Below are 25,690 nucleotides of genomic sequence, written 5' to 3'. Positions count from 1 at the left end.
ATGCTCTCTCTCTCTCTCTCTCTCTCTCTCTCTCTCTCTCTCTCTCTCTCTCTCTCTCTCTCTCTCTCTCTCGTTTATTTTCCTTCCTTTCCTTACAAGACGGAACATTTCTCTCTCTCTCTCTCTCTCTCTCTCTCTCTCTCTCTCTCTCTCTCTCTCTCTCTCTCTCTCTCTCTCTCTCTCTCTCTCTCTCTCTCTCTCTCTCTCTCTCTCTCTCTCTCTCTCTCTCTCTCTCTCTCTCTCTCTCTCTCTCTCTCTCTCTCTCTCTCTCTCTCAACACACATGCAAAAAATTAATATAAAACAAACATCCTTTATCTTATCATATGCGACACACACACACACACACACACACACACACACACACACACACGCACACACACACACCCTGCACCTTTAACTTTTATCAACGCAAAAATAAATCCAAACAAATTCTTGCTGGTCGGCCAATAACACAGATTCGACCCACTTTCACCTAGTTCAGAACACGCCGCATATATATAATAAGGGTGTCTAGCCTGGTCTAAATATCTATGTCAATCTATGTACACCACTCACTCCCCTCTTTTCCTTCTTCTCCTTCTCTTTTTTTCCTTACTTCATTACTCTTCTTACTCTTAGCGTTCAGAAAATAAAAAGAGAGAGAGAGAGTTAGAGAAAGGAGGACAAGGGTGACTATCTATGTAAATCTATGTACGCCACTCACCCAGGTTTTAATATAGACCACCTTTTTATAGTAGTACTCTCAGTGTGGTTTTACTGGTATGAATATCTATGCAAATCTATAGTAAGGGCCTGACTGTCTATGTAAATCTATGTAAACCACTCACCCATTACAGTACTGTGAGTGTGGTTTTACTGGTATGAAGATCTATGCCAATCTATAGTAAGGGCCTGACTATCTATGTAAATCTATGTACACCACCAACTCACCTGGCCCTTCCCTCCCTCAGCTACGTGTTCCCGACGATGCAGATGATCGCTGAGGACCTGATCGCCGTGCTGGACCAACTCAAGGTGAAGCTGGTCATCGGGCTGGGCGAGGGCGCGGGGGCGAACATCCTGGCCCGCTTCGGGATGGCCTACCCTGACCGCTGCATGGGCCTGATCCTCATCCACTGCACCTCCACCACCGCCGGCGTGATGGAGCACTTCAAGGACAAGGTGAGAAGGGGGAAAGGGAGAGGGAGAATAGATAAGGGGAGAAAGGGGAGGGTAGTAAGAGAAGAAAAGAAAGGGAAGGTGAAAGGGAGAGCTGGGGATAGTTTAAAGCCCCGTTCACACTGTCCCGACTCTGGGCCACGACAACCTAGCGACTTTCCATTTGACAGGTTGGTTCCCACGCTCCAAGAAGGGGGGGGGGGGGTGTTTAATGGGGTCTTGGTGTCTTGCCGACTGTCTGGACCAACTAGTTGCCAACATGTCGAGTTAACCCTCACGACTCCAGACTCCCGTCACGACGTCGGCGCAGCATTCGGCAACAATCCCAAGACCTCTTTCAAGACATGCCCGACCCTTTCACGTCAACACCCAAGACCTCGTGTACCCTAGAGTCGTGGGTAGTCGTGGCCCAGAGTCGGCACGGTGTGGACGGGGCATAAGAATGGGAAGGGAAATGAAGAAATAAGGGGAGACATGGTGAAAGGGTAACTATGGGAGGGAAGGGAGGAGAGTGAGGGGAGAGGAAGAAGTAAGGGAGGTGTAGTAGGGAAAGAGGGGAAAGGGGAAATAGTAAGGGGGAGAAAGGGAAAGAGGAAGAAGCAGGAAGGGTGCTGTCAAAAAAGGGGAAAGGGAGAGAAAAACAGGGAAGAAAGGGAAGGTGAATGGTGATAAGGGATACTGGTAAAAGAAAGGGAAGAGAAAGGGAGGTTAAAGGAAGAGGAGGAAAGGAAATGAAAGGGAGAAAGGAAAAATGAGAGGGAACAGTGCTGGGGAAAAAGTAAGGTGGATTAGAGAAAAAAATGAAAGGTAGGCTGTATAGGTGGAGGGAGGCGGTCAGTACATACCCCTCAGCCTCCGTAACAGCACCCTTAGGCCACCAAAATGAAAATCAGAAAAAAAAGCAGCCAACTCCAGGGAGGAGAAGGGAGGAGAAAGGGAAAGGAAAAGATGTCTTGGTCTCGGAGGCGGTCAGTACACACCCCTCAGCCTTCGTAACGGCACCCTTAGGCCACCAAAATGAAAATCAGAAAAAAAAGCAGCCAATTTCAGGGAGGAGAAAGGGAAAGGAAAAAATGTCTTGGTCTCGGAGGCGGTCACTACATACCCTTCAGCCTTCGTAACGGCACCCTTAGGCCACCAAAATGAAAATCAGAAAAAAGCAGCCAGGGATTAAGTGAAAATAAGTGACTTTATTGCAATTAGGAAAGTTACATAGCACTGAAAAGAAAAGTGTGTGAACAAGAAGGAAAGAGAAGCGATACAAAGCGTTGCAGGTCAAAAGAAGGAGGGAAAGGAAAAAGGGTCTTGGTCTAGGAGGCGGTCAGTACATACCCTTCAGCCTTCGTAACGGCACCCAAATTAAAAAAATTAAAAACCTAGCCAGTTCCAGGGAGGGAGAACAATTGCACGAGTCTACCCTACGCCATACACACCGCCCTGGCTCTCTCAAAACTCCCTAATGCATTCTGTTGTTCCTTTGGTTCCTTTTGTATAAGATTTTTGGCCCCTAACAGAAATGCCAACACTGGTCACATATCCCTCGAACACCCTTTTATTTTGTTTTGTTCTCTCTCTCTCTCTCTCTCTCTCTCTCTCTCTCTCTCTCTCTCTCTCTCTCTCTCTCTCTCTCTCTCTCTCTCTCTCCTATACCATTCTTTTATTTATCTTTTTTGAGAGAGAGAGAGAGAGAGAGAGAGAGAGAGAGAGAGAGAGAGAGAGAGAGAGAGAGAGAGAGAGAGAGAGAGAGACTTTCGGAGCGATGGTTCTACAGGGTTCTATATGATTCCAATCCCCTATGTAAGACCCTGATCCCTTATAAGAACCATCCGATACCCTATACAAGGCTTCAGTCGCTTGTGCAAGATAATCTACTCAAATACATACAAGGTTTCAATACCCTCTTAAAGGTTCTAATCCCCTATAATAGACTTCAATCCCCCTAACAGAGGTTCTAATCCCCTATAATAGACTTCGATCCCCCTAACAGAGGTTCTAATCCCCTATAATAGACTTCAATCCCCCTAACAGAGGTTCTAATCCCCTATAATAGACTTCAATCCCCCTAACAGAGGTTCTAATCCCCTATAATAGACTTCGATCCCCCTAACAGAGGTTCTAATCCCCTATAATAGACTTCAATCCCCCTAACAGAGGTTCTAATCCCCTATAATAGACTTCAATCCCCCTAACAGAGGTTCTAATCCCCTATAGTAGACTTCGATCCCCCTAACAGAGGTTCTAATCCCCTATAATAGACTTCGATCCCCTAACAAAGGTTCTAATCCCCTTCCACCCTTCGCAGATCATCTCCTGGAAGCTGAACAGTGTTGGAATGCACCCGACCGCTGAACAGTATCTCATCTTCCACAAGTTTGGCCATGTAAGTATTAGCTTATGACTATTAATTATGGCTATTATTAAGACTACTATTATTACTATAGCTAGGACCACTATCATTACTGTTATCAATAGCGATGTTTTTCTTAATTACCTCCTCGTGCAGCTAGTGGATGTTGATATTGATGGTAATGATGATGCCGAAGAAGCTGATGATTTTGATGATCCTGAGGAAGATGAAGGTTATTTAAAGGTGAAGGAGATTTCTTATATATCAGGTGTTCCTACATAGATAAAAAAAAATGGTCTATAGGAGGTGCATATCTAATTTCCCTGTTTTTTCCTTTCATTTTTTCTCTCATTAAATTTTCCCTCGGCAAGTCTAGTCGAGGACGAGTGAATGAAGGCTTGCTAATGTTACTTTTTCCCTCATTAAATTTTCCTTCGGCAAGTCTAGTCGAAAACGAGTGAATGAAGGCTTGCTAATGTTACTTTTTCTCATTAAATTTTCCTTCGGCAAGTCTAGTCGAGGACGAGTGAATGAAGGCTTGCTAATACCCTTAATTTTCTATGTTATTTGTGTAGCCAGTCACTAAGAACAGTCTAATTGGTTCCTGTATGACAACCCAGTGAAGTCACCAAGCCATGATCGCATTGCTTCAATCAATTAAAAACGTTTCTAAATCATAATGGTAATTCTGCTCTTCTTTAGTGTGTTCAGAATTGGTGTGTGTGTATGTGTGTGTGTGTGTGTGTGTGTGTGTGTACGTTCAAACTATTTAAACTTTGGTGTATACTATGTGCAGGCTATGGAGAGTTATTTGGCACCCTTGCGGAACGATACATTCTGACACCCCACTCGAGGGATTTTAAACAAGCAAGTAACAATATATAGGGTCAGTTTCATAGGCCAACACAGTGCCACTATAAGCCCCCTAACCATGCTAAATCACATACACCCTTGCGGAACAATACATTCTGACGCCACACTCGAGGGATTTTAAACAAGGGTCAGTTTCATAGTCCAACTTCCCTCCCCTTCTGTCTCTCTCCGGCATATGACCACAGATGTTGCACCGACTAAACGAAACTTTCCAACTTCATAGTCCAACACAGTGTCATTACAAGCCCCCTAACCATGCTAAGTGATTCTATACAGTTCATAGTGTTAACGGTTTCTCCTCAGTGCTGTACCAAATGAGACTTCCCATGTAATATCCTCAAATTTGTTAGCATATTATGAATGCCAAATTTGACGCTGAATGAGAAAGTATCATTACAAGCCCCCTAATGAAACTAAATGATTCTATACAGTTCATAATGTTCACGGTTTCTCCTCAGCACTGTACCAAATAAGACTTTCCGTGTAATGTCCTCAAATTTGTCAGCATAAGAGCCTGGGTTCGATTCCCGGGCGGAGTGGAAAAATTTGGGCAGCTTTTCCGATACCCTACGCCCCTGTCCACCCAGCAGTGAATGGGTACCAGGTATTAATTGGGGGTTGTGTCCCATCTCCTGGGGTCTGTTCCCTTCTCCTATAAGTCCTTCCCCTTCTGTCTCTCTCCGGCATATGACCGCAGATGTTGCGCCAACCGAACGAAACTTTCCAACTTTTCCGTAAACTTTGGGATTCGGTTCGGGAGCGGGGAAACCTGTTGCATATATTGGACTGTGCGCTGACCCTATTGACTGCTATAGTTACCCTGTGTTGCCCTTCAGGAATTTCTTAACATCATTGATAAGTACGACAAGTGTTTACGAGTGTCCCAAGTGAGCGTAACAAAGTGTATCGGACAGCAAGGGGTGCCAAGTGGTTTTCAAAGTGTCGATATTGTGAAGAAGGTGTTTTTTGAGTGTGTGTGTGTGTAGGTGTGTTTGTGTGTTAATATATGTATGTATGTATGTATGTATTCAATGGTGTGTTTGTATGTGTTTGTGTGTATGCATTGGTGTGTGTGTGTGTGTGTGAGAGAGAGAGAGAGAGACTGGAGGAGAAGGTAACGGAAAAAAATATGGAATGAGAGAGAGAGAGAGAGAGAGAGAGAGAGAGAGAGAGAGAGTTAGAGAAAGGAGAGAATGACACACTCTCGCTTTATTTCAGATGCTCTCACAGGTAGCTGAGGGAACACCTGGAACCACTTACCCCTCCCTTTCACTTTCCTTCACCCCTTTCACTTTCCTTCAGCCCTCCCTTTCTCTTTCCTTCACCCTCCTTCTTTTTCCCTCCCCTCCCTCTCTTTCCTTAATCCCCCTCTTCCTCTTCTCTTTCTTTTATCCCATTTCTCACTCTATCTTTCTCATTTCTTTATCTTTTTCCTTTCTCTCTCTCTTCCTCCTCTCCTTCTCCCTATTCTTCGCTCTCTCCTCCTCCTTCCCACTTCTTGTATCCTCCTCCTCCTCCTCCTCCTCCTCCTCCTCCTCCTCCTCTTCATCTTCCTAACCTTGCCTATTTCCTTTTCCTCCTCCTCCTCCTCTTCTCCATCCTTGCCTCCTCCTATTCTGAATTATCTACTCTTCCTCCTCCTCCTCCTCCTCTTCACTATCCTTTCTCTCCTATTTCTCCTCCTCTTGAATCCATATCCTCTCCTTTCCTTACTCCTTTCCTTCTGCTCCTACATCCTTATCCTTTTCTTTACATATCCTTTTCCTCCTTTTTTCCCTTTCCTTCCCCTCCTTCTCCTATCCTCAATCCCTTCTCCTCCTTCGCTTCCATCCTTGTCCTTCCCCACCCCCTTAGCTAACAGATTGCTGCGGTTCCCCCTTAAAACTGCCTTGGCTGTTGCCCGTATCAATGGATGTAATGCATAGATGAATGGGAGAGTGAGGAGGAGGAGGAGGAGGAGGAATGGGAGGTGATAGGAAGAGCAATGGATGGAAACTATCAATTTCGGAGCAGTGTTAGGAGAGAAGATTTGCCCGTTAGAGGAAGGAAGGAAGGGAGGAGAAATTAATAAAAGAATTGAGTTACTAAAGAAAGGAATGGGGAATGAGGAGGAAGGGAAGGAGATAGACAAAGCAAAGGCGGAAAACTATCAATCTCGGAGCAGCATTAAGAGAGAAAGTTTGTCCGTTAGAGGAAGGAAGGAAGGAGAAATTAATAAAAGAATGATTGAGTTACTGAAGAAAGGAATGAAGGCGTGAGGAGGAAGAGAAGGAGATAGGCAAAGCATTAGGGTGGAAACTGAATCTCGGAGCAATGTTAGGAGAGAAGGTTTGTCCGTTTGAGGAAGGAAGGGGAAATTAATAAAAGAATGATTGAGTTACTGAAGAAAGGAATGAGGGAGTGAGGAGGAAGAGAAGGAGATAGGGAAAGCAATGAGGGAAAACTGGCAATCTCGTAGCAGTGTTAGAGAGAAGGTTTGTCCGTTAGAGGAAGGAATGAAAGCAATGAAGTAGAAATGTAGAAACTGACACATGAATGAAAGTAAGTCGAAGGAATGTTGTAAAATTAAATAAAACAAAAAAATTACATAAGAAGGAAATCGGAATATAAACAAAAGAATACCATAGATGAGAAGGCCAAATTAAGACTTACAAACAGTACTAAATAGGATAACAGAACATATATCTGAGGGGTTGGTCTTTCCCATAAACCAGTCATCAAAATATACATCCATTGTCTAGAATATAAGAGGAGGAGGAGGAAGAAGAGGAAATAGGTTAGTGGTATCAATGGAGTATAGGACCTTCCCCCCTCCCACCCCTCCCCCCCTAACAGAATTCAGAACTACCATACATAAGGGCTATTTTCCTATGCACCGTCAGGGTATAAACAGCCAAGGCACGTCCAAGGGGGGGACCCATATGAGTGTGTGCGTGCGTGTGTGCAAGATTTGATGTGTTGACAATTGGTGTTATTATCATTATTATTGTTGTTATTAATGTTATTACTGTTGTTCTTCCCTCCATTACCACTGTTGTGTTGGCCTGTTACAGTGAGTGTCAAATGCGGGAACGTTACCATGGATTTTTTTTTTTTTTTTTTTTTTTTTTCCCATACGAGATGGTGGTAGTATAAATATTGTGGTGTGTGTGTGAGAAGGAGCGGAAACGATACCAGTCACTTATCAGATGTCGAGGAGAAGACACACACTACCTGATTGCTTTCTTTTCCCACGTGGGCAAAAGTGCATCTGAAGAGCTCATGGCATTGCTTATAAGACTCATCTGATGTAGTTTAAAAGAGCGTATGTCATGGTAAGAAGGAGTGTTACGATATCAGTAATCTTCAATCACTGAGCATATGTCGAGGAGAAGACGCAGCGAAAGTGCATCTGAAAACCTTATGGCATTGCTTATAAGACGCATCTGATGTAGTTTAAAAGAGCGTATGTCATGGTTAGAAGGAGTATGTTACGATATCAGTAATCTTCAATCACTGAGCATATGTCGAGGAGAAGACACACCCTACCTGATTGCTTTCTTTTCCCACGTGGGCAAAAGTGCATCTGAAGAGCTCATGGCATTGCTTATAAGACTCATCTGATGTAGTTTAAAAGAGCGTATGTCATGGTTAGAAGGAGTATGTTACGATATGGTCTAAAGGGAACGTTGCCATGGATTTTTTCTCATACAAGCTGGCAGTAGTGTAAAAATTGTGGCGTGTGTGCGAGAAGGAACGGAAACAATGCCATATATCGTTTCTCTGTTATGAAATGTCCTCCTTTGCATATTATTTGTTTTGAGAGGACGTAAAGGAACGGTCTGTCATTCTCCGCTGTCCTGTAACGAGACTTTGCATATTATAACTCCTCCCTTTGTTTTGAGAGGACGTAAAGGAACAGTTTGTCATTCTCCGCTGTCCTGTAACGAGACTTTGCATATTATAACTCCTCCCTTTGTTTTGAGAGGACGTAAAGGAACAGTTTGTCATTCTCCGCTGTCCTGTAACGAGACTTTGCATATTACAACTCCTCCCTTTGTTTTGAGAGGACGTAGAGGAACAGTTTGTCATTCTCCGCTGTCCTGTAACGAGACTTTGCATATTATAACTCCTCCCTTTGTTTTGAGAGGACGTAAAGGAACGGTTTGTCATTCTCCGCTGTTCTGTAATGAGACTTTGCATATTATAACTCCTCCCTTTGTTTTGAGAGGACGTAAAGGAACGGTTTGTCATTCTCCGCTGTCCTGTAACGAGACTTTGCATATTACAACTCCTCCCTTTGTTTTGAGAGGACGTAAAGGAACAATCTGTCATTCTCCGCTGTCCTGTGACGAGACCTGCCTTCGACACTCACTGAAATGGGCTATACCACTACTATTACTACTACTACTACATCTACTACTGTTGCTGCTGCTGTTGCTGTTACTACTACTACTACTACTGCTATTACTGTTACTACTGCATCATTGTTTTTGTCTTTCAGTCGCTCGGTTAATGGCTGTTGTTGCTGATAAAAAATGACGTTGTTTTGACATTAGCGCGATCACTGTTGTTGTTGTCGATGTTTTTTTTATTACTATTACTCCTACTATTACTATTACTGCTCTTTCCTCCTTTTTTTTTTCTTATCTGACTCTGAAATTCCGTTAGGCTGTTCTGTTACCTCCAGTGTGCGTGCGTATGTGTGTGTGTCGGTGTGTGTGTGTGTGTGTGTGCCTGTCTTGGGGGTAACGTTCCAGCCTCACCTGTGCCCGCCCTAATGAGGCATCAATAAGGTGTTTCTTGTTGTACCTCCAGACGTGTTGCTGACGTGTTGTGTGTTGCGAGTGTTTCCTCATTTTCATAACTCGCCAGTGTGTTTTTTGAGGATTTTTTGATAATATTGATAATTTTTTTTTTTCCCCTTTTTGTGTCAAGATTTTTACCCCTGTTGTTCTTAGTCTCTCTCTCTCTCTCTCTCTCTCTCTCTCTCTCTCTCTCTCTCTCTCTCTCTCTCTCTCTCTCTCTCTCTCTCTTCTATTTTTTATATTTTTTTTACTTTCGATTCAATATTTCTCTTTCTTTTCTCCTTCATTCTTTCTTTTTCTCCCCTTTCTTCACCTTCCTTCTCTCTCTCTCTCTCTCTCTCTCTCTCTCTCTCTCTCTCTCTCTCTCTCTCTCTCTCTCTCTCTCTCGCTCTTCTATTTTTCATATTTTTTCTACTTTCAATTCAATATTTCTTCCTCTATTCAGTTTTTTTTTAATTTTTATTTTTTTAATGTTCACAATAGTACCTTTTTTTTGTATTCTTCTGTTTTTTTTTTTTATTCTCTTTATTTTATTTTGCTTGTCGTATTTTTTCAGCTTTATTTTGCGCATTATTTTACTCTTTGATAATTTTGCTTTTCTCCGAAGTTTCACAGCTTTTAATTTACTACTATAATTTTTTCTTGCCCTATTATTTTCAGCTTTTATTTTATACTTTATTAATTTTACTGTTGTATTTGATTTTGCTCCACACTTTCTTTCTTCCAGCTCTCATTTTTATTGATTTACAGCTTGGTACTTTTTTTTCTAATATTTTTTCTGCCGTTAAATTTTTCAGTATCATTTCTTTTTATGCCTTTTCTTAATTTCTTGGTTTCTATTAAAATCTCTATGTTAAATATTTTGCTTATATTTATTTATTTCCAGCTTTTTTTTTTTTTTCATTTCTGGTAATATTTTTTTCTCGGTTAATTTTTTTGCCTTTTCTTAATTTCTTGGTTTCTGTTAAAATTTCTTAATTCTTTGCTTAGTATTGATTGATTTTCCTGCAGTATTTTCCTTATAACTAAATTCTTTGCTGTATATTGATTGATTTCCTGCAGTAGTCTCCCCTTAATAATTTTTTTAGTTTACGTTAAAAAATCTCTCTTAAATATTTTGCTTGTTTTCTCTTATTTTGGTTTCTTGCAGTATCTCCCCTTAATGATTTTCTTTGCTTAATATTGATTGATTTCCTGCAGTATTTTCCCCTTAATCATTTTCTTTGCTATGTATTGATTTTCTCGCAGTATCCCCCCTTAATAATTTTCTTTGCTATGTATTGATTTTCTCGCAGTATCCCCCCTTAATAATTTTCTTTGCTTCCTTTAATGAAAATCTTGTAAAACATTTCCTTGATTATTATATTATTTTGTGCCACTTTTTATTTTCCTTTTTCTCATTTATTTTCCTGATTATTATTTCTCTTTTTCTTTTTATTCCTTTATTTATTTTTTCTCTTTCAAAATTATTTCTCTTTTTCTTTTTATTCCTTTATTTATTTTTTCTTGTGCCTTATTTTCTTTACGTCTCTCTCTCTCTCTCTCTCTCTCTCTCTCTCTCTCTCTCTCTTTCGTCTCTCTCTCTCTCTCTCTCTCTCTCTCTCTCTCTCTCTCTCTCTCTCTCTCTCTCTCTCTCTCTCTCTCTCTCTCTCTCTCTCTCTCTCTCTCTCTCTCTCTCTCTCAGGTGCCTTCATTTACCGGTATCTCTAGTTTCTTTAATATTTCTTTCTTTTATCTCAATTTTTTTTCATGTATATCTTCTTCTCTGTTTATTATTCCCCCTCTCCCTCTCTCTCCCTCTCCCCCATTGTGTATTAATATATTTACGCTGTCGTGATAAACAAACATTTGCCTTTCTCCTCTCCTCACCCCTGTCTCCTGTCTTGTGTATTGGACGGCGCAGCGCTTGATTGAGGTATTGTAGTCTTGTAGAGCCGATTCTTGCTCTAATTCCTCCATAAACCCGGACTCTAATCCTCTAACTCCAGCTTCTAACTCGCTAACTGCAATCGCTTCACTCTATACCGCTCTTTGCTGTGATTCTGAAACCTTTTGTCTGCGTTCGTGTTCTCAGCTTTTGGGTCTCACGGCTCTATTTTCCAAGGCCACAAAGGAGGGTAGTTGGGTTTCCATGAGTGTGTTTTTATGTTCATGGTGTGGAAGCCTTGTCAAACTATCATTGAGCTCACAAAACTACCCATGGAAACACCAACACAACAACCTCTACCAAAGCCTTGTCAAACTATCACTAGGCTCATAAAACTACCCATGGAAACACCAACACAACAACCTCTACCAAAGCCTTGTCAAACTATCACTAAGCTCATAAAACTACCCATGGAAACACCAACACAACAACCTCTATCAAAACCTTGTCACACTATCACTAAGCTCATAAAACTACCCATGGAAACACCAACACAACAACCTCTACCAAAGCCTTGCCAAACTATCACTAGGCTCACAAAACTACCCATGGAAACACCAACATAACAACCTCTACCAAAGCCTTGCCAAACTATCACTAGGCTCACAAAACTACCCATGGAAACACCAACATAACAACCTCTACCAAAGCCTTGCCAAACTATCACTAGGCTCACAAAACTACCCATGGAAACACCAACACAACAACCTCTACCAAAGCCTTGTCAAATGAAGGTGTGTGAGCTCCCGAAAGTCTGAAAATATGGACCGTAGATTCACGCGAACATATTTCTTCTGGCATTTCTGTGTGTTAATTACCGGTGAGAGAGTCTTGGGGTAGTTGTGCAGTCTCTCCGTGGACGTGAGATGGAGAGGTACGGAGACTCGACACAATTCCCAGAAGCGTCTCGTAATGGTGGAAAAATATTGAGAGATGCCAGAGGTCGTGTTTGTGTGATGTCCCCTTAATGCTTTCTGATGTTAATTCTTGCTTCCTCCTCCTGCTCTCCTCCTCTTCCTCCTCCTCTTAATATAGTCTTCTCTGCCTCCTCTTCTATTATCCTCCTCCCCTTCCTCCTCCTCCTCCTCCTAATATGAATCCGAACGTTCCCTCTCCTCCTCTTCCTCCTCCTCTTAATATAGTCTTCTCTGCCTCCTCTTCTATTATCCTCCTCCCCTTCCTCCTCCTCCTCCTCATAATTATGAATCCGAACGTTCCCTCTCCTCCTCTTAATATAGTCCTCTCTGCCTCCCCTTCCTCTTCCTCCATTCCATATTTCAGCTTATTTATCCTCCTCCTCCTCCTCCTCCTCCTCCTCTGGTAGCTAACATGCATGCAGTTGTACGAGTAGATAGATTTGGTGTCTGGAGGTAAATGACAACTGGATTTTTTTTATAATACCACTTGTTTTGTATCGGGTGTAACGCTGCGTCTTTGTCTAACGTCATTCTCTGCGCTCCTTCCCCCCCTCCCCCCACCACCCCCGCCGCCTCTATGCCCCCCTTCAGAGTCACTCATTTCGTCCCTATAGTGAAATATGTGATTGATTAAGAAGTATACATGTGAAAGAAAGAGGGTATTGTGTCATGTCTCAAGTCGGACCTTTCCCTTTACTCTGTGTGTGTGTGTGTGTCCGATTCATAATATTTACAACGCATTACGTAAAATAAATAAAAACGTGGAGTTCTTGCCGTAAGTCGCGAAAGCCTGACCCCAAAGAAGTAATGACGTTATATGGAGAATGTCCGCTGTTACACCTGTACGTATAAATACACGCTACGCACCTTATACTAACTCACCTGTTATGTAATTAATAACATTCCGCTTCTCCTGGCGTAGAACTAGATCGCTAACGTTAAACTTTCCTTGCCTTGCCTAATTTTTTTTTGTTATTTTCCATCTATAATTCACTACAGCAGTACCTCGTAATGCCTGGCTTGTCTGACTTAAGTGGCTATTACACTGGGCAAATTTTCCGTGGATCTTCAGTCAAACCACGATTTCTGCTAGCGTGCTTCTCATTTGTTTCTTGTTATTGCTGCTGCTGATGATGGTGAGTAATACCGTCGTCCTTCAGTGAAATCTACCGTAGCTTTGGAAGATCGTGGACACGCCAGAAAACCACGGACATATGAGAACCACGCCAGCGGAAATCGTGGTTTGACTAAGGATAATAGCCCCTTTACAGCTCTCTAGACTAGGACACGAGAGCCTATACTGTCCCGTCTGGGTGTTATGTTCGTCTGTCATGTGTCTGTCCTGTCCCGTCCCAGCACCGGCATAGCTTACGAGAGAGGGCTTGACACACGTAACGGAACGGCTGAATCTGCCTCCCTCTCGTGTCTGGTGTTGTGTTTATTTACTTTATCCGATTCTGCACCGCTAGCACAAAAAATAGACTAGTGTACGGTTTTGTCTCTTTTTATTCCTCGCACTCGCATCATTTTAGTCTAGTCGTACTGTTTCATTTTTACGTTTTCTTAGATGTTTGTGTGTTGGCCCGCCTGGCTGTGCGTGTGTGTCCGTGTGTGTGTGTGTGTGTGTGTTTAACCCGGGACCACGGACACGCTAGCACAGCCAAGCGCGGACGTACTTAAATAGAAGGCTTGCTTAAAGTTCTCCCGAGACTGATGAAGCAAGTGATAAGTGATTTTGCTTTAGATGTTAAGAAGGGAGTTTATTACCACCACCACCACCAACAACAACAACAACAACAACAACACTAACCACACCACTACAACTATAAGTAGAGTTAATACCACTACCACTACTATTACTACTACCACTATCTATGCAATACACTACTCACACCAGTACTATACTTAAAGAGTTAATACCATTACCGCTACTACTACTATTACTACCACTATCTACACTATACACTACCCACACCACTGTTATACTTAGGAGAGTTAATACCACTACCTGCACCACTAATCAAAACTTTAGACGCATTGATGGAACACGTAAACACTGATTCCACAAACTGCAACCAGGCTTAGTTTAGATTCAGTTTTTATATTCACGATCATGAAACGTATTCGAGAAATAAACTTGGGAATTAAGTGACGAGAATTATACCACATCAGGGCCAGAATTAAATGATGAAAATTATACCACATCACAGCCAGGCTTCAAACAGTTTACATTCAGTTTTTGTATTCACGCTCACAAAAGTTCTCTGCAAATAATGGCAATAAAAACTCAGATATTAAATGAGGAAAACTATGCCATATCACAACCGGTCTTAAAACAGCTTAGATTCGCTTTCTGTATTCATGATCGTAAAAAAAGCCTAACCGTAAATAATAATAACATAAAATCACATTGAATAAACAAAACCACGCAACAACAAACATCTAAATCGGTCCGTTAACAAAAATACAATACTTCTTACCTATAATACACAAAATTCTGGCGTACTAAAGACCTAAATCAACGTATCCTACACCAGTTGACACCAGACCCACACCTTATCCACACTAACTTGGCACATAAGCCCCTCCCCCTTCCTCAATTAAGCATCCCATTGGCTGGCCCACAAGTAAGCCACGCCCCCTCACCAACCCAGGCTGCATGTGATTGGTGGAGGCTGGGAAAGGCTGGAGTGGGTGGGGCCTATCTTGGCACATAAGCCCCTCCCCCTTCCTCAATTAAGCATCCCATTGGCTGCCCCACAAGTAAACCCCGCCCCCTCACCAACCCAGGCTGCATGTGATTGGTGGAGGCTGGGTTGGAGTGGGCGGGGCTTATCTGCCAAGTTAGTGTGGATAGGAAAATATATATATGTGTATAGACTGAAGCCACAGTGTATATGAGGTGTTTAGTGTATAAGGGGGTGACCTGTCGTTTTAATAGTCTTAAGGATATTGTGTTTTTAAGCGACCAGACTCTGCCCGTCCCACGCCAGCTGAGTGTGGGTTAAAATCATACAACTTTAGGCCTAGGAATCACTCTTTTTAAGGTTGATTTTTCCTTAATTTGCGTCACCACACGACCCAGCAAGAATTCAGATGCCCGATGCCAAAAAAATAAAGAAAAGTGAAAAAGAAAAGAAAACAACAAATCAATATGAAAAATAGAAAAAAACAACAGAACAAAATGTGAAAAAGTAGGAAAAAACAACAAATCAGTATAAAAAACAAAGAAAAAACAACACAATATGAAAAAGGAGGAAAAATCAACAAATCAATATGAAAAAGAAAGAAAAAACAACAAATCAATATGAAAAACAAAGAAAAAAACAAATCAATATGAAGAACAAATAAAAAAATAAAACAATATGAAAAAGTAAAGAAAAAAAAACAGCAAAAAAATATGAAAAAGAAAGAAAAACAACAACAAAATATCGACTTAATTAGCTTGGTCACCCTCTCACACTTAACGCTTCATATATAACAAAACACTAAACCATAAAAACCTAACAGTCACACTAAACTCGACTCACCAATACACGTTTTTTTTTTTTTTTTTTTTTGAACGACTCACCAATACATGTTTTTTTGTTTGCGTTTTTCCCGCTTCCAAACCAACCATTTAAACACACACTAACCCTAGGCCGTAAGTTGCACCACAGTAAGTACGTACGCTTGTTCACCACACTTACACTAAATATAAATTAAACCCAAATAAATATCTAACATAAGAAATAATAAAAGGAAGTGAGTATATATTTTTTGGTTCTATGCAAGTGTGTTATTTTATGCTTTCACTTATATTTTTTTTTCCGTAAGTTATACCATGAAATTTGTATATAGTTTTCTTTGGTTGTTGCATTATCCTTTTTTTCCTTTTTTTTTATTTGCGGACAAAAGCGTGTGTGTGGAATCCTGAACCTTTATGTAAGCAGGATCCAACACCTTTTGTCTGCAAGTTACAGGGTATTTTCACACACAACACTTAACAGACTGACGTTAAAATCCACGTAACTGTTCACTGTTTAATATTTGTACTAACACGATTTTGGGGCAATGCTAACCGGGCATTACTAATTATACTTTTTGTTTGCTTTGGGGAGCTTTAAAAGAACATAATAACAAAATGGAGATAATTATACACATTTTTATTTAATTCATCAAAGTCTTTGTTATTGTTTGGAGTCAGTCAGAATTTTTCTTTTAACTTGTTCAGTCCATTTTTACAAGTTAACGATTTTTCATAATGACTAAACTGACTTTCTTTTTAACGTTTTAAAATTTTGCTCTTTTAAAACTTAACGTCGAATGGATATTAATTGAATAGAAGCTTTTATAATTGAGCTAACTTTATTTTTTTAACTTTTTAGAATTATACTTTTTTAAAAAATTAACCTTGAATGAATATGAGTTAAGTAGACGCCTTTCATAATTGAGCTAACTTTATTTTTTAACTTTTTAGAATTATACTTTTTTAAAAAATTAACCTTGAATGAATATGAATTAAATAGACGCCTTTCATAATTGAGCTGACTTTCTTTTTTTTACTTTCCCATCAAGATTAAACTCGAGCATGAATTAAAATGAAGCTCAAACACACTTGCTTTTGAAATCGATGAAGTTGCTTTCCGATAATAATAATAAAAATAACAACAATAATAATAATAATAATAATAATAATAATAATAATAAAAATAATAATAATAATAATAATAATAATAATAATAATAAACGCAGTAAACGATGCTCACGATTATAAAAGTATGACCACAATTTGAGTTACGTATTCACTTTGTATACCGTCACACACACACACACACACACACACACACACACACACACACACACACACACACACACACACACACACACACACACACACACACAAACACACACACACTAAAAAAATATATATAAATAAACTGAAAACAAACACACAAACACACAAATAATGATGAAAAAAAATTAAATTGGCACCGATTCCATAACGCAAAAATTTAAAATATCAATAAAAAGATAAAATAAGAACAGATTAAACCCCAAAAAATTACACTGTCGCTGATCCTGTAGTGCAAAAAAAAAATAATAATAATAATAATAATAAAATAAAACTAAAACCCGGGATAAAAAATTTAACTTTCCTTGACGCTGTTATGCAAAAAATAAAATAAATAAATAAAGTAAAATTAAAAAACACAAAGGAAAACGGAAAAAATTAAAATTAAACAAAAGCAAACTATGAAAAAAGAGTAAAGTAAAAATAAAAAAAAACATCCAAAATTATATAAAAAAAAATAAAGTAAAAAAAAAAAAAGAAAAACGGATAAAAAAGAGTAAAGTAGAAATAAAAAAAAATACACCAATGATCCAAAATTATAGTAAAAAAAAACAATAAATAAAAAAAATAAAAAGTAAAATAACCAAAACAAAAGTAAAACAAAAAAACAAGAACCACACTAACAACAACACAACACAACAACACACTAAACCACCTCACCTTCCCATCTAATCCACGTCTCTCTCCCTTCCTTCCCGCCCCGTCACGCTCCGCCCCATGCCGCTCCACCTCCTCGGCCCCGCTCCGCCCCTGCAGCAACTGGACTCCGCCGAGAACAAGGAGCGTTTGATCAAGGAGTACCAGGATCGTCTCCAGAGCAAGATCAACCCCAAGAACCTGAGGAAATACGTCGAGGCCTTCCTGAAGTGAGTGAGGGAGGGAGGAGAAGGAGGAGAGGGGAGAGGTAGAGGGAGGGAAAGAGGAAGGAGGAAGGAGGAGGAGGAGAGGGGAGAGGAAGAGGTGGTTGGGAAAAGGAGAGGAGGAGGAGGAGGAGGAAGAGAAAGAGTGAAAAGTGGGTACGTTAGGCTAGGAAAAGGAGGGAGGAAGAGGAAGAAGGAGAAGGAGGAGAGGAGAAGAGGGGAGAGGTAGGGGTGGTTGGGAAAGGGAGAGGAGGAGAGAGAAGGAGGAAGAGAAGGGGAAAAAAGTGGGTACGTTACGCTAGGAAAAGGAGAGAAAGAAAGGAGGAGAAGAAAAAGATATAGAGTAGAGGAGAAGGTGGGTTCATTAGGCTAGAAAAGGGAGGGAGAGAGGAGGAGGAGGAAGAGAAAGAGTAGATTTAGAGTAGAGGAAGAAGTGGGTTGGTCGCGCTAGGAAAGGGAGAGAAAGAAAGGAGGAGGAGAAAGAGATTTAGAGTAGGAAAAGGAGAGGGAGAGAAAAAAATGGAGGAAGAGAGGAGGGGACTATAGTAAAGGAAGAAGAAGGTACCTAACTATATAAACCAGCCCTGCTCTCTTTTAATACCATATGCATCCTTCTCTCTCATATCCGCCCTTTGTATATGTATCCTCTAACCACCTGCGTCCCTTCCCCAGGCGGTCTGACCTTTCCGGCAAGCTGGAGTCCAAGCTGAAAGTGGAGACCCTGCTGGTGACGGGTGCCAAGGCCTCCCATGTTCACACCGTTCACACCATGCACCAGAGTTGTAACAAGCAGAAGGCCTCCCTGCTGAAGATCGACGATGTTGGTGACGTCCTGGCCGAATGTGTGAGTGTGGGATGAGGTTTTGTTGTGTTGCGATGGGGGAAATGTATTGAATGTGTGTGTTTGTGTATGTTGAATGTGTGTTGTATTCTCCCTCCCTTTCTTGTAACCTTCCCTCCCTTTCCTGTATCCCGTTCTGTCCTCCCTGTAGCTAATCCACCCTCTGTCTCCCTCCCAGCCTGAGAAGTTCGCCCAGTCGCTCCAGCTGTTCTGCAAGGGCCTGGGCGTCCTCACCTCCCTGCCCCTGAGCGGAGTGGAACGCCAGCGCACATTCAGCGGCTCCTCCACCGACGAGGAGTCCTGCCCCGCCGGCAGCGCACGATGAGCATGGAGGAGTACGACACCCCCAACCTGAGACGCTTCTCCTTCTCCTCCACCCAGACAGCCGCCAACTAGAGGCCGCGCGGTGTTAGTGTCCCGCTGCGTGTTGCTCCGTAGCCTAACCTAACCTAGAGGGTCAAACTAAGGCTGGATCTCCCTGTAAAGTGTCATTTTAAGGGCTGCTTTCACAGTCATTTTGTTTTGATCGTTACCAATGGCGGCGATCACCACTATAGTATGGGGTGGTGGCGGCTGCGGGGTTAGCCTAGCCCCGCACCTTACCACACACTCTCAACACCTCGCTTCCTCTGCAGCCGCCACTACCCCATAGGCCAGTTTCATGTGGAAATCTATAGCGTCGATCGCCGCCATTGGTAACGATTAAACAAAACGACTGTGCAAGCGCCCCTTAGGCCTAGCTCACCCCTGGCTTGCAGTAGGGTATGTGCTAAGGGTACACACTAGTCCACTTAGCATCTGGCACATGGAAACTGAGCTGAGATGTGAAGAGTAAATATTGTCCGAGGGTTGAATACTTTACGTTCTGGCGGTAGATTTATATATTTGTTTCTTGGTTCAGTTTTCATGTGAGTGCTAAATGGATGTGTGAGTACTACCAGCAGACATACCTTAATCTCTATCTCTTGAATCATTACATTTGTCCCTCTCTTCCTCCTCCTCCTCTGACAGTCCCCGCCCCCCCCATCCCCACGCCCCCCCAGCCCTGTACACACTTTGAGGCCTTCTCCATGGTTCCCCCAGTGGGTGTGTCCGCCCCAGCACCAGCCCCAGGGGAGGGACGCATTTAACACCCTACTGATCCCACCTCCGGCCTGGTTCTGTGGCTGAACCCCTTGGGCTGACCTGGGTACCTCAGCATCCAGGTCACCAGGGAGTGTAGCCCAGATTCATACTTGTGGGCGCCGGCGCAGGTCGTCCCCCCCAGTTGTGTGACCTGGCTGCTTGGGGCGAGGTCAGGTCAGGTCAGGGAAGGTCAGGTTGCGTGCCACTGCCTGTAAATGGTCTGTTGTTGTGGTATTGTTGAATCCAGGTTATATATATTATTAGAGGTATGTCCTGCCGGCCTGCTTGCCTCGACGCCCCGCCCACACCTCGGCCTGCACCCTATACCGCAGCTTGGGGTGTTAGGGGCGGCAGGGGTGTGGTTGGGGTGGCGGTGATGGCAGGTCAGCACACGTAGGTAGGTAAAGACTAAACGCAGTGGGAGTTAAACGCAATCGAGTATCGTAGAGAAGTTTAGTAGCAAAGCGAATAGACGGACAGACAGACGAGGTGGACTGAAGCGTGTTTGCATGTTTGTTTTATATGCACACACCAACACACACACACACACACACACACACACACACACACGTAAACACACCTTGCTTGTTCACGTGTAAGCGCCGCATCAAAGCGAAGCATCACAAGGTCGCTGTCTCGGGATCTTGTTTTAAAAGCAGCTCAACTTAACGGATTTTTTTTTTTTTTTTTATCGCTCTTGTACATAAATAACTACGAGATACGAATGTGCTGGAGAGGGATTCCGAACCTCCTTCACGTCTGTACACTCGGAGGTGACGTTGATTAAAAAGTATAATGGTGAATGATGTTGATGTTCGCTCTACCTACTCATTGTTACGACACTCACGATATATATTTTTATTGTTGTTTTTTGTACACCGAGTGAGTGAGTGAGTGGCCGGTGCACTCGACTCCACGCACGCAACGTAACAACACAACGCTCGCCGCCTCCCTACAGGACACCAGCCCCGACGGAAAGGATAACCGCTCACAAGTTTTCGGTACATTCGCAATTGTTATGGACGCCGAAACTGCTTACGTTGACTCTCGTAATTGTTATAAACGCCACGAGTCACGCTTCCAAGGCTCGTAACTCTATTGAACAGCTCGTTAAGAAGTCATGACACAAGTGCATCCTCTCCTTCCTTACTTCCTGGTGTCCTTGACTGGGGAAACTAAAATAATCAAATAAATGAAAAGCAAAGGTGCAAGACGCAAACAACAACAGTAATAACAACAACTACCGACTTGATAACTGCCAACAACAACAACAACAACAAAAATAATAATAATAATAATAATAATAATAGCGAGATGATTTGTAACGATTTTTTGCTTCAGCTCTTGCCAGCTTCGTCGCCGACTGCAGCACTCCCATCGGAAACGCTCGCGATAAACAAAACATAAATGAAATATCCAAGTAAATAAACGCGCCTAATAAACAATGCATATCCTGATGATTTTACTATATATGAACTTTCTGGACGCACTATTCAAACCTCCAATTTTTTCTATAGTACCCCCTTTCTCGCCCCTCCCCCTCCCCTCCCCCATCCCCCATCTTCCTCTCTTTCTTTCAAGTCTCGTAAAAGTTAAATAATGAGAGTTTGCTTAAATATCTAAAAGGGAGATCTGATGATGGGTGTTTGCAGTTGCTATTCAAAAAAAGGCTTCTGATATGGGTTAGACAAATGCTGTAGAGTTGTGTGATCAGCTGTCTATTTAGAAACAGAAAAAGACGTACTAATGAGTCTTTGCCCATTGCTTCTGATAACTACGTCTATGGAATCACCCTTATTGTTTCTTCTCGTATAATTCGCACCTTAATTCTGTACATATTTCCTGCCCCTTCCATCCTTTGCAAACTGTGTAGGATGAAGGAAAGGGGGACTTGAGAATTACTGATGTCTGATTAAATACTGATTGTTGTTGCTATCATATTGTTTCTCTGATTGTTTCTAGATGGACAGGCTGGCATGCTTTAGGGATCTTAGAAAGTTATATTAGATGAACTAGGGTACACACACACACACACACACACACACACACACACACACACACACACACACACACACACACACACACACATACATACACATACATACACACACACATGGAACGCACTACCAGAAGAAGTTGTGTGTGTGTCAAAAATATTTATAGTTTTAAAGAAAAGTGTGATGAATTGATGTAAAAAAACGGGACAAAACGAGCTTGACTCAGTCCTGTGAAAATACAATCAGGTAAGAACAATTAGGGAAGAACACACACACACACACACACACACACACACACACACACACACACACACACACACACACACACACACACACACACACACACACACAGTTACCTCCTCCTGATTAGCTCATTCTACAGTTTCTTCTTCCTGCCTCTTAGAGAAAAACAAATGCCTAGACAAATTAATCCTCAAACACACGCAAAAGTAATAATAATAATAATAATAATGATAAACACACTTGTATGTTTGTAATCTTAGCAATTTGTTTTCTCCGACACACACACACACACGCACGCACACACAAACGCAGGTACATATAAATTAACAACACTCTCGTTCTCACCTGTCGTCACGTGTATGTTGACTTGTTTTTTTTTTTTTTTTACTTTTTTTTTTACTTTTTTTTCACCGATACGCAAAAAAAAAAAGTACACACGCACACACTCCTGTATCCACTCACACTTCCTTTTGTTTCACTGTATAATTTTTCTTTTTCACACTGCAGAAAATAAATAATGTACAATAATCACATGTAATTCATATAATTATTATTAATACAGTATTTTTACTAAAGTTTTATGCTGTTTGGTATTTATATCCTGGTGGTGGTGATAGTGGTGGTAGTGATAATGGTAGTGGTGGTGATGGTAGTGGTAGTGGTGGTGGTAGTGGTGGTAGTGGTAGTGATGATAGTGGTGATGGTAGTGGTGGTGGTGGTAGTGGTAGTGATGATAGTGGTGGTGGTGGTAGTGGTGGTGGTAGTGGTAGTGATGATGGTGGTGGTGGTAGTGGTGGTGGTGGTGGTGGTGATGATGGTAGATGTGATGGTGATGATAGTGGTGGTGGTGATGATGATAACGGAAGTGGTGTTGGTAGTGATGATGATGATGACGGTGGTGGTGGTAGTGATGATGATGATGATGACGGTGGTGGTAGTGGTGATGATGATGATGACGGTGGCAATGATCAATAAGATGGTGATGGTGGTGGTGATGACATACTCCTATTTCCCGAGTAATGACCAAAAAATATCGGACAAACTACAACTGCCCACTCCGATGATTGATTGATAGTTTATTGTTGCAAGTAAAACAACAAAGGAGAAGGGAGGAGCATGCCATCCCAACCCCCGGGCAGGACAGAGTGTGATGGTATGACTAAGGATACATGTGTAAGTAGCACCAGGAAACTAAAAAGATACAATGGTAGGGTAGGCTACAAGAAACAAAAGAAGATAACGTCGAATATTAGGAGAACGACTAAGGTTACAAGCACATTTTTCAAGAAGCGAGCACACTAAAAATTGGACCTGGAAACCACTAATGGAGAGACTTACGTATGCAACTGGCAAAAAAAAAAGTCCTTATTATTACATGAAGCCTATAAATATTGAAGGATGTAACAGCACTAAATGAACTCAAGCCCAGTGACCACCATTTGGGAAGATGTTGAGCAGGCTTATTAACCCCCTGGATGTGGATTTCCTACAAGAAGACATCACCAAGCTACAGGAGTGGAGCAAAAAGTGGCTGCTACAATTCAGTGAAGAAAAATGTAAAGTCATGCACCTTGGGAGGGGATATTCAGCATACCAATACCAAATGGGAAACACTCCACTATCCACCACAGAGGCAGAGAAAGACCTGGGAGTGTATGTTACCAGGCTACCAGTGAAGGGATATCCAGCACACCAATACCACATGGGAAACACTCCACTATCCACCACAGAGGCAGAGAAAGACCTGGGAGTGTATGTTACCAGGCTACCAGTGAAGGGATATCCAGCACACCAATACCACATGGGAAACACTCCACTATCCACCACAGAGGCAGAGAAAGACCTGGGAGTGTATGTTACCAGGCTACCAGTGAAGGGATATCCAGCACACCAATACCACATGGGAAACACTCCACTATCCACCACAGAGGCAGAGAAAGACCTGGGAGTGTATGTTACCAGGCTACCAGTGAAGGGATATCCAGCACACCAATACCACATGGGAAACACTCCACTATCCACCACAGAGGCAGAGAAAGACCTGGGAGTGTATGTTACCAGGCTACCAGTGAAGGGATATCCAGCACACCAATACAACATGGGAAACACTCCACTATCCACCATAGAGGCAAAGAAAGACCTGGGACTGCAGGGACGTGCACAGGTAGGTTGCCCAGGTTGTCTGAGCAACTGCCGTTTTGCCCTTCTCGGCTGATGTTGCCCTTCTGAAAAATAGTGTTACTAATGTGTGTATTTTTTCCTAATATTATTTCCTCCAGGGACGTTATTATAGTCCCCGTTTTCTATTTTTACCCTCCCTCCCCTAGTGCTGTTGCAAAAGTAACCAATGATATTTCCGCTTCCAACAAAACATTATTACACTGAAATTACCTATTTAAATATAAGTATTCATCAATCTAAAATTATTTTAACTATTTTCTCACATTTGAAAGCTTATAATATTAGCTATCTAGCTAGTTAATTCATTCCCGCCAAAACGTACTTGAAGCGTCCCTCGCGGCGTCACAGTCACTTCCCCCGCGACCGTCGCGACGCCTTCACACACGTCCCCTCGCAGGTAAAACTCCCCCATATTCACCGTATTTTGTATAGTTAATAACCTTCGATAACATGTGCTGCTAGGTAAATATGTATATGGAAGTAAGCAAGTTTATTTTTTTCAATTTACCTAGAAATAGTGAGCTCAAGTGCTGAATTTTTGTTTTTGCTTATTTGTAATATTCTAATAAAGACAGTGTGCATAAAGTGCAAAGCCTGTTAGGGTGTTTTGTTGTTGTTGTTGTTGCAGTTTGTGTGTGTGTGTGTGGGGGGGGGTTGCCCTTTTTTCAGGTTTGAGCAACTGCCCTCTAAAATTCCTGTGCACGTCCCTGCGGCTGGGAGTGTATGTTACCAGGCTACCAGTGAAGGGATATCCAGCACACCAATACCACATGGGAAACACTCCACTATCCACCACAGAGGCAGAGAAAGACCTGGGAGTGTATGTTACCAGGCTACCAGTGAAGGGATATCCAGCACACCAATACCACATGGGAAACACTCCACTATCCACCACAGAGGCAGAGAAAGACCTGGGAGTGTATGTTAACAGGCTACCAGTGAAGGGATATCCAGCATACCAATACCACATGGGAAACACTCCACTATCCACCACAGAGGCAGAGAAAGACCTGGGAGTGTATGTTACCAGGCTACCAGTGAAGGGATATCCAGCATACCAATACCACATGGGAAACACTCCACTATCCACCACAGAGGCAGAGAAGACCTGGGAGTGTATGTTACCAGGCTACCAGTGAAGGGATATCCAGCACACCAATACCACATGGGAAACACTCCACTATCCACCATAGAGGCAGAGAAAGACCTGGGAGTGTATGTTACCAGGCTACCAGTGAAGGGATATCCAGCACACCAATACCACATGGGAAACACTCCACTATCCACCATAGAGGCAGAGAAAGACCTGGGGGCTGGGAGTATAATATGTTACCAGCAGGCTACCACGCCACCGCGGCGTTGTCAGTTCAAGTCAACCCAACACACCGCAGTTGCCAGTTGCTCTGCCTGCTTTAATTATCGCATTTCTGCCATTTTTTGGTGTGTGTCTGCCATCTGCCATACAATATCAGCCATATGGCATAATTATGACAAAATATGGAGACTGTACCTGTATATGTAATGCCAGGACCGTCAAGCAAATTTTGATGTGAATCATCCAGGTGAATGGTGAGGTTCCGCCGGGGATGAACAGGGAG

At 42.2% G+C, this 25,690-nt stretch overlaps 1 protein-coding gene and 2 long non-coding RNA genes across 7 annotated transcripts in view; 1 reads left to right on the top strand and 2 right to left on the bottom strand.

The window, feature by feature from the left end:
* The window catches only part of LOC126985724 (uncharacterized protein ZK1073.1-like), a 68,722-nt gene extending 46,232 nt beyond the window's left edge, over positions 1-22,490 (top strand). Inside the window, exons 5-10 of one of the 2 annotated variants that reach the window (XM_050840959.1) lie at positions 953-1,163; positions 3,463-3,540; positions 11,071-11,082; positions 17,602-17,711; positions 18,378-18,549; positions 18,725-22,490. In XM_050840959.1, coding sequence (XP_050696916.1) covers positions 953-1,163; positions 3,463-3,540; positions 11,071-11,082; positions 17,602-17,711; positions 18,378-18,549; positions 18,725-18,871 — 730 coding nt within the window. In that variant the 3' untranslated portion in view covers positions 18,872-22,490. The remainder of the gene's footprint in view (positions 1-952; positions 1,164-3,462; positions 3,541-11,070; positions 11,083-17,601; positions 17,712-18,377; positions 18,550-18,724) is intronic. The other variant, XM_050840960.1, reaches the window with a different exon arrangement.
* On the bottom strand, positions 6,102-11,064 carry LOC126985726 (uncharacterized). The gene is made up of 2 exons (XR_007738993.1): positions 7,780-11,064; positions 6,102-7,638 (listed from the first exon to the last, which is right to left on the bottom strand). It is a non-coding gene; the product is annotated as an uncharacterized LOC126985726 (long non-coding RNA).
* LOC126985725 (uncharacterized) lies at positions 11,089-17,595 on the bottom strand. 4 transcript variants are annotated; one of them, XR_007738991.1, is made up of 3 exons: positions 16,496-17,595; positions 11,539-16,403; positions 11,089-11,469 (listed from the first exon to the last, which is right to left on the bottom strand). It is a non-coding gene; the product is annotated as an uncharacterized LOC126985725 (long non-coding RNA). The 4 variants fall into 4 exon arrangements; XR_007738989.1 differs by having other exon boundaries at positions 11,089-11,526; positions 11,596-16,403; XR_007738992.1 differs by having other exon boundaries at positions 11,089-11,526; positions 11,665-16,403.
* Positions 22,491-25,690: the final 3,200 nt, after the last annotated feature.

Source organism: Eriocheir sinensis, chromosome 60 (genome assembly GCF_024679095.1).
Source record: "Eriocheir sinensis breed Jianghai 21 chromosome 60, ASM2467909v1, whole genome shotgun sequence".
Lineage (NCBI taxonomy): Eukaryota > Metazoa > Arthropoda > Malacostraca > Decapoda > Varunidae > Eriocheir > Eriocheir sinensis.
This window is presented reverse-complemented; position numbering and strand designations above follow the sequence as displayed.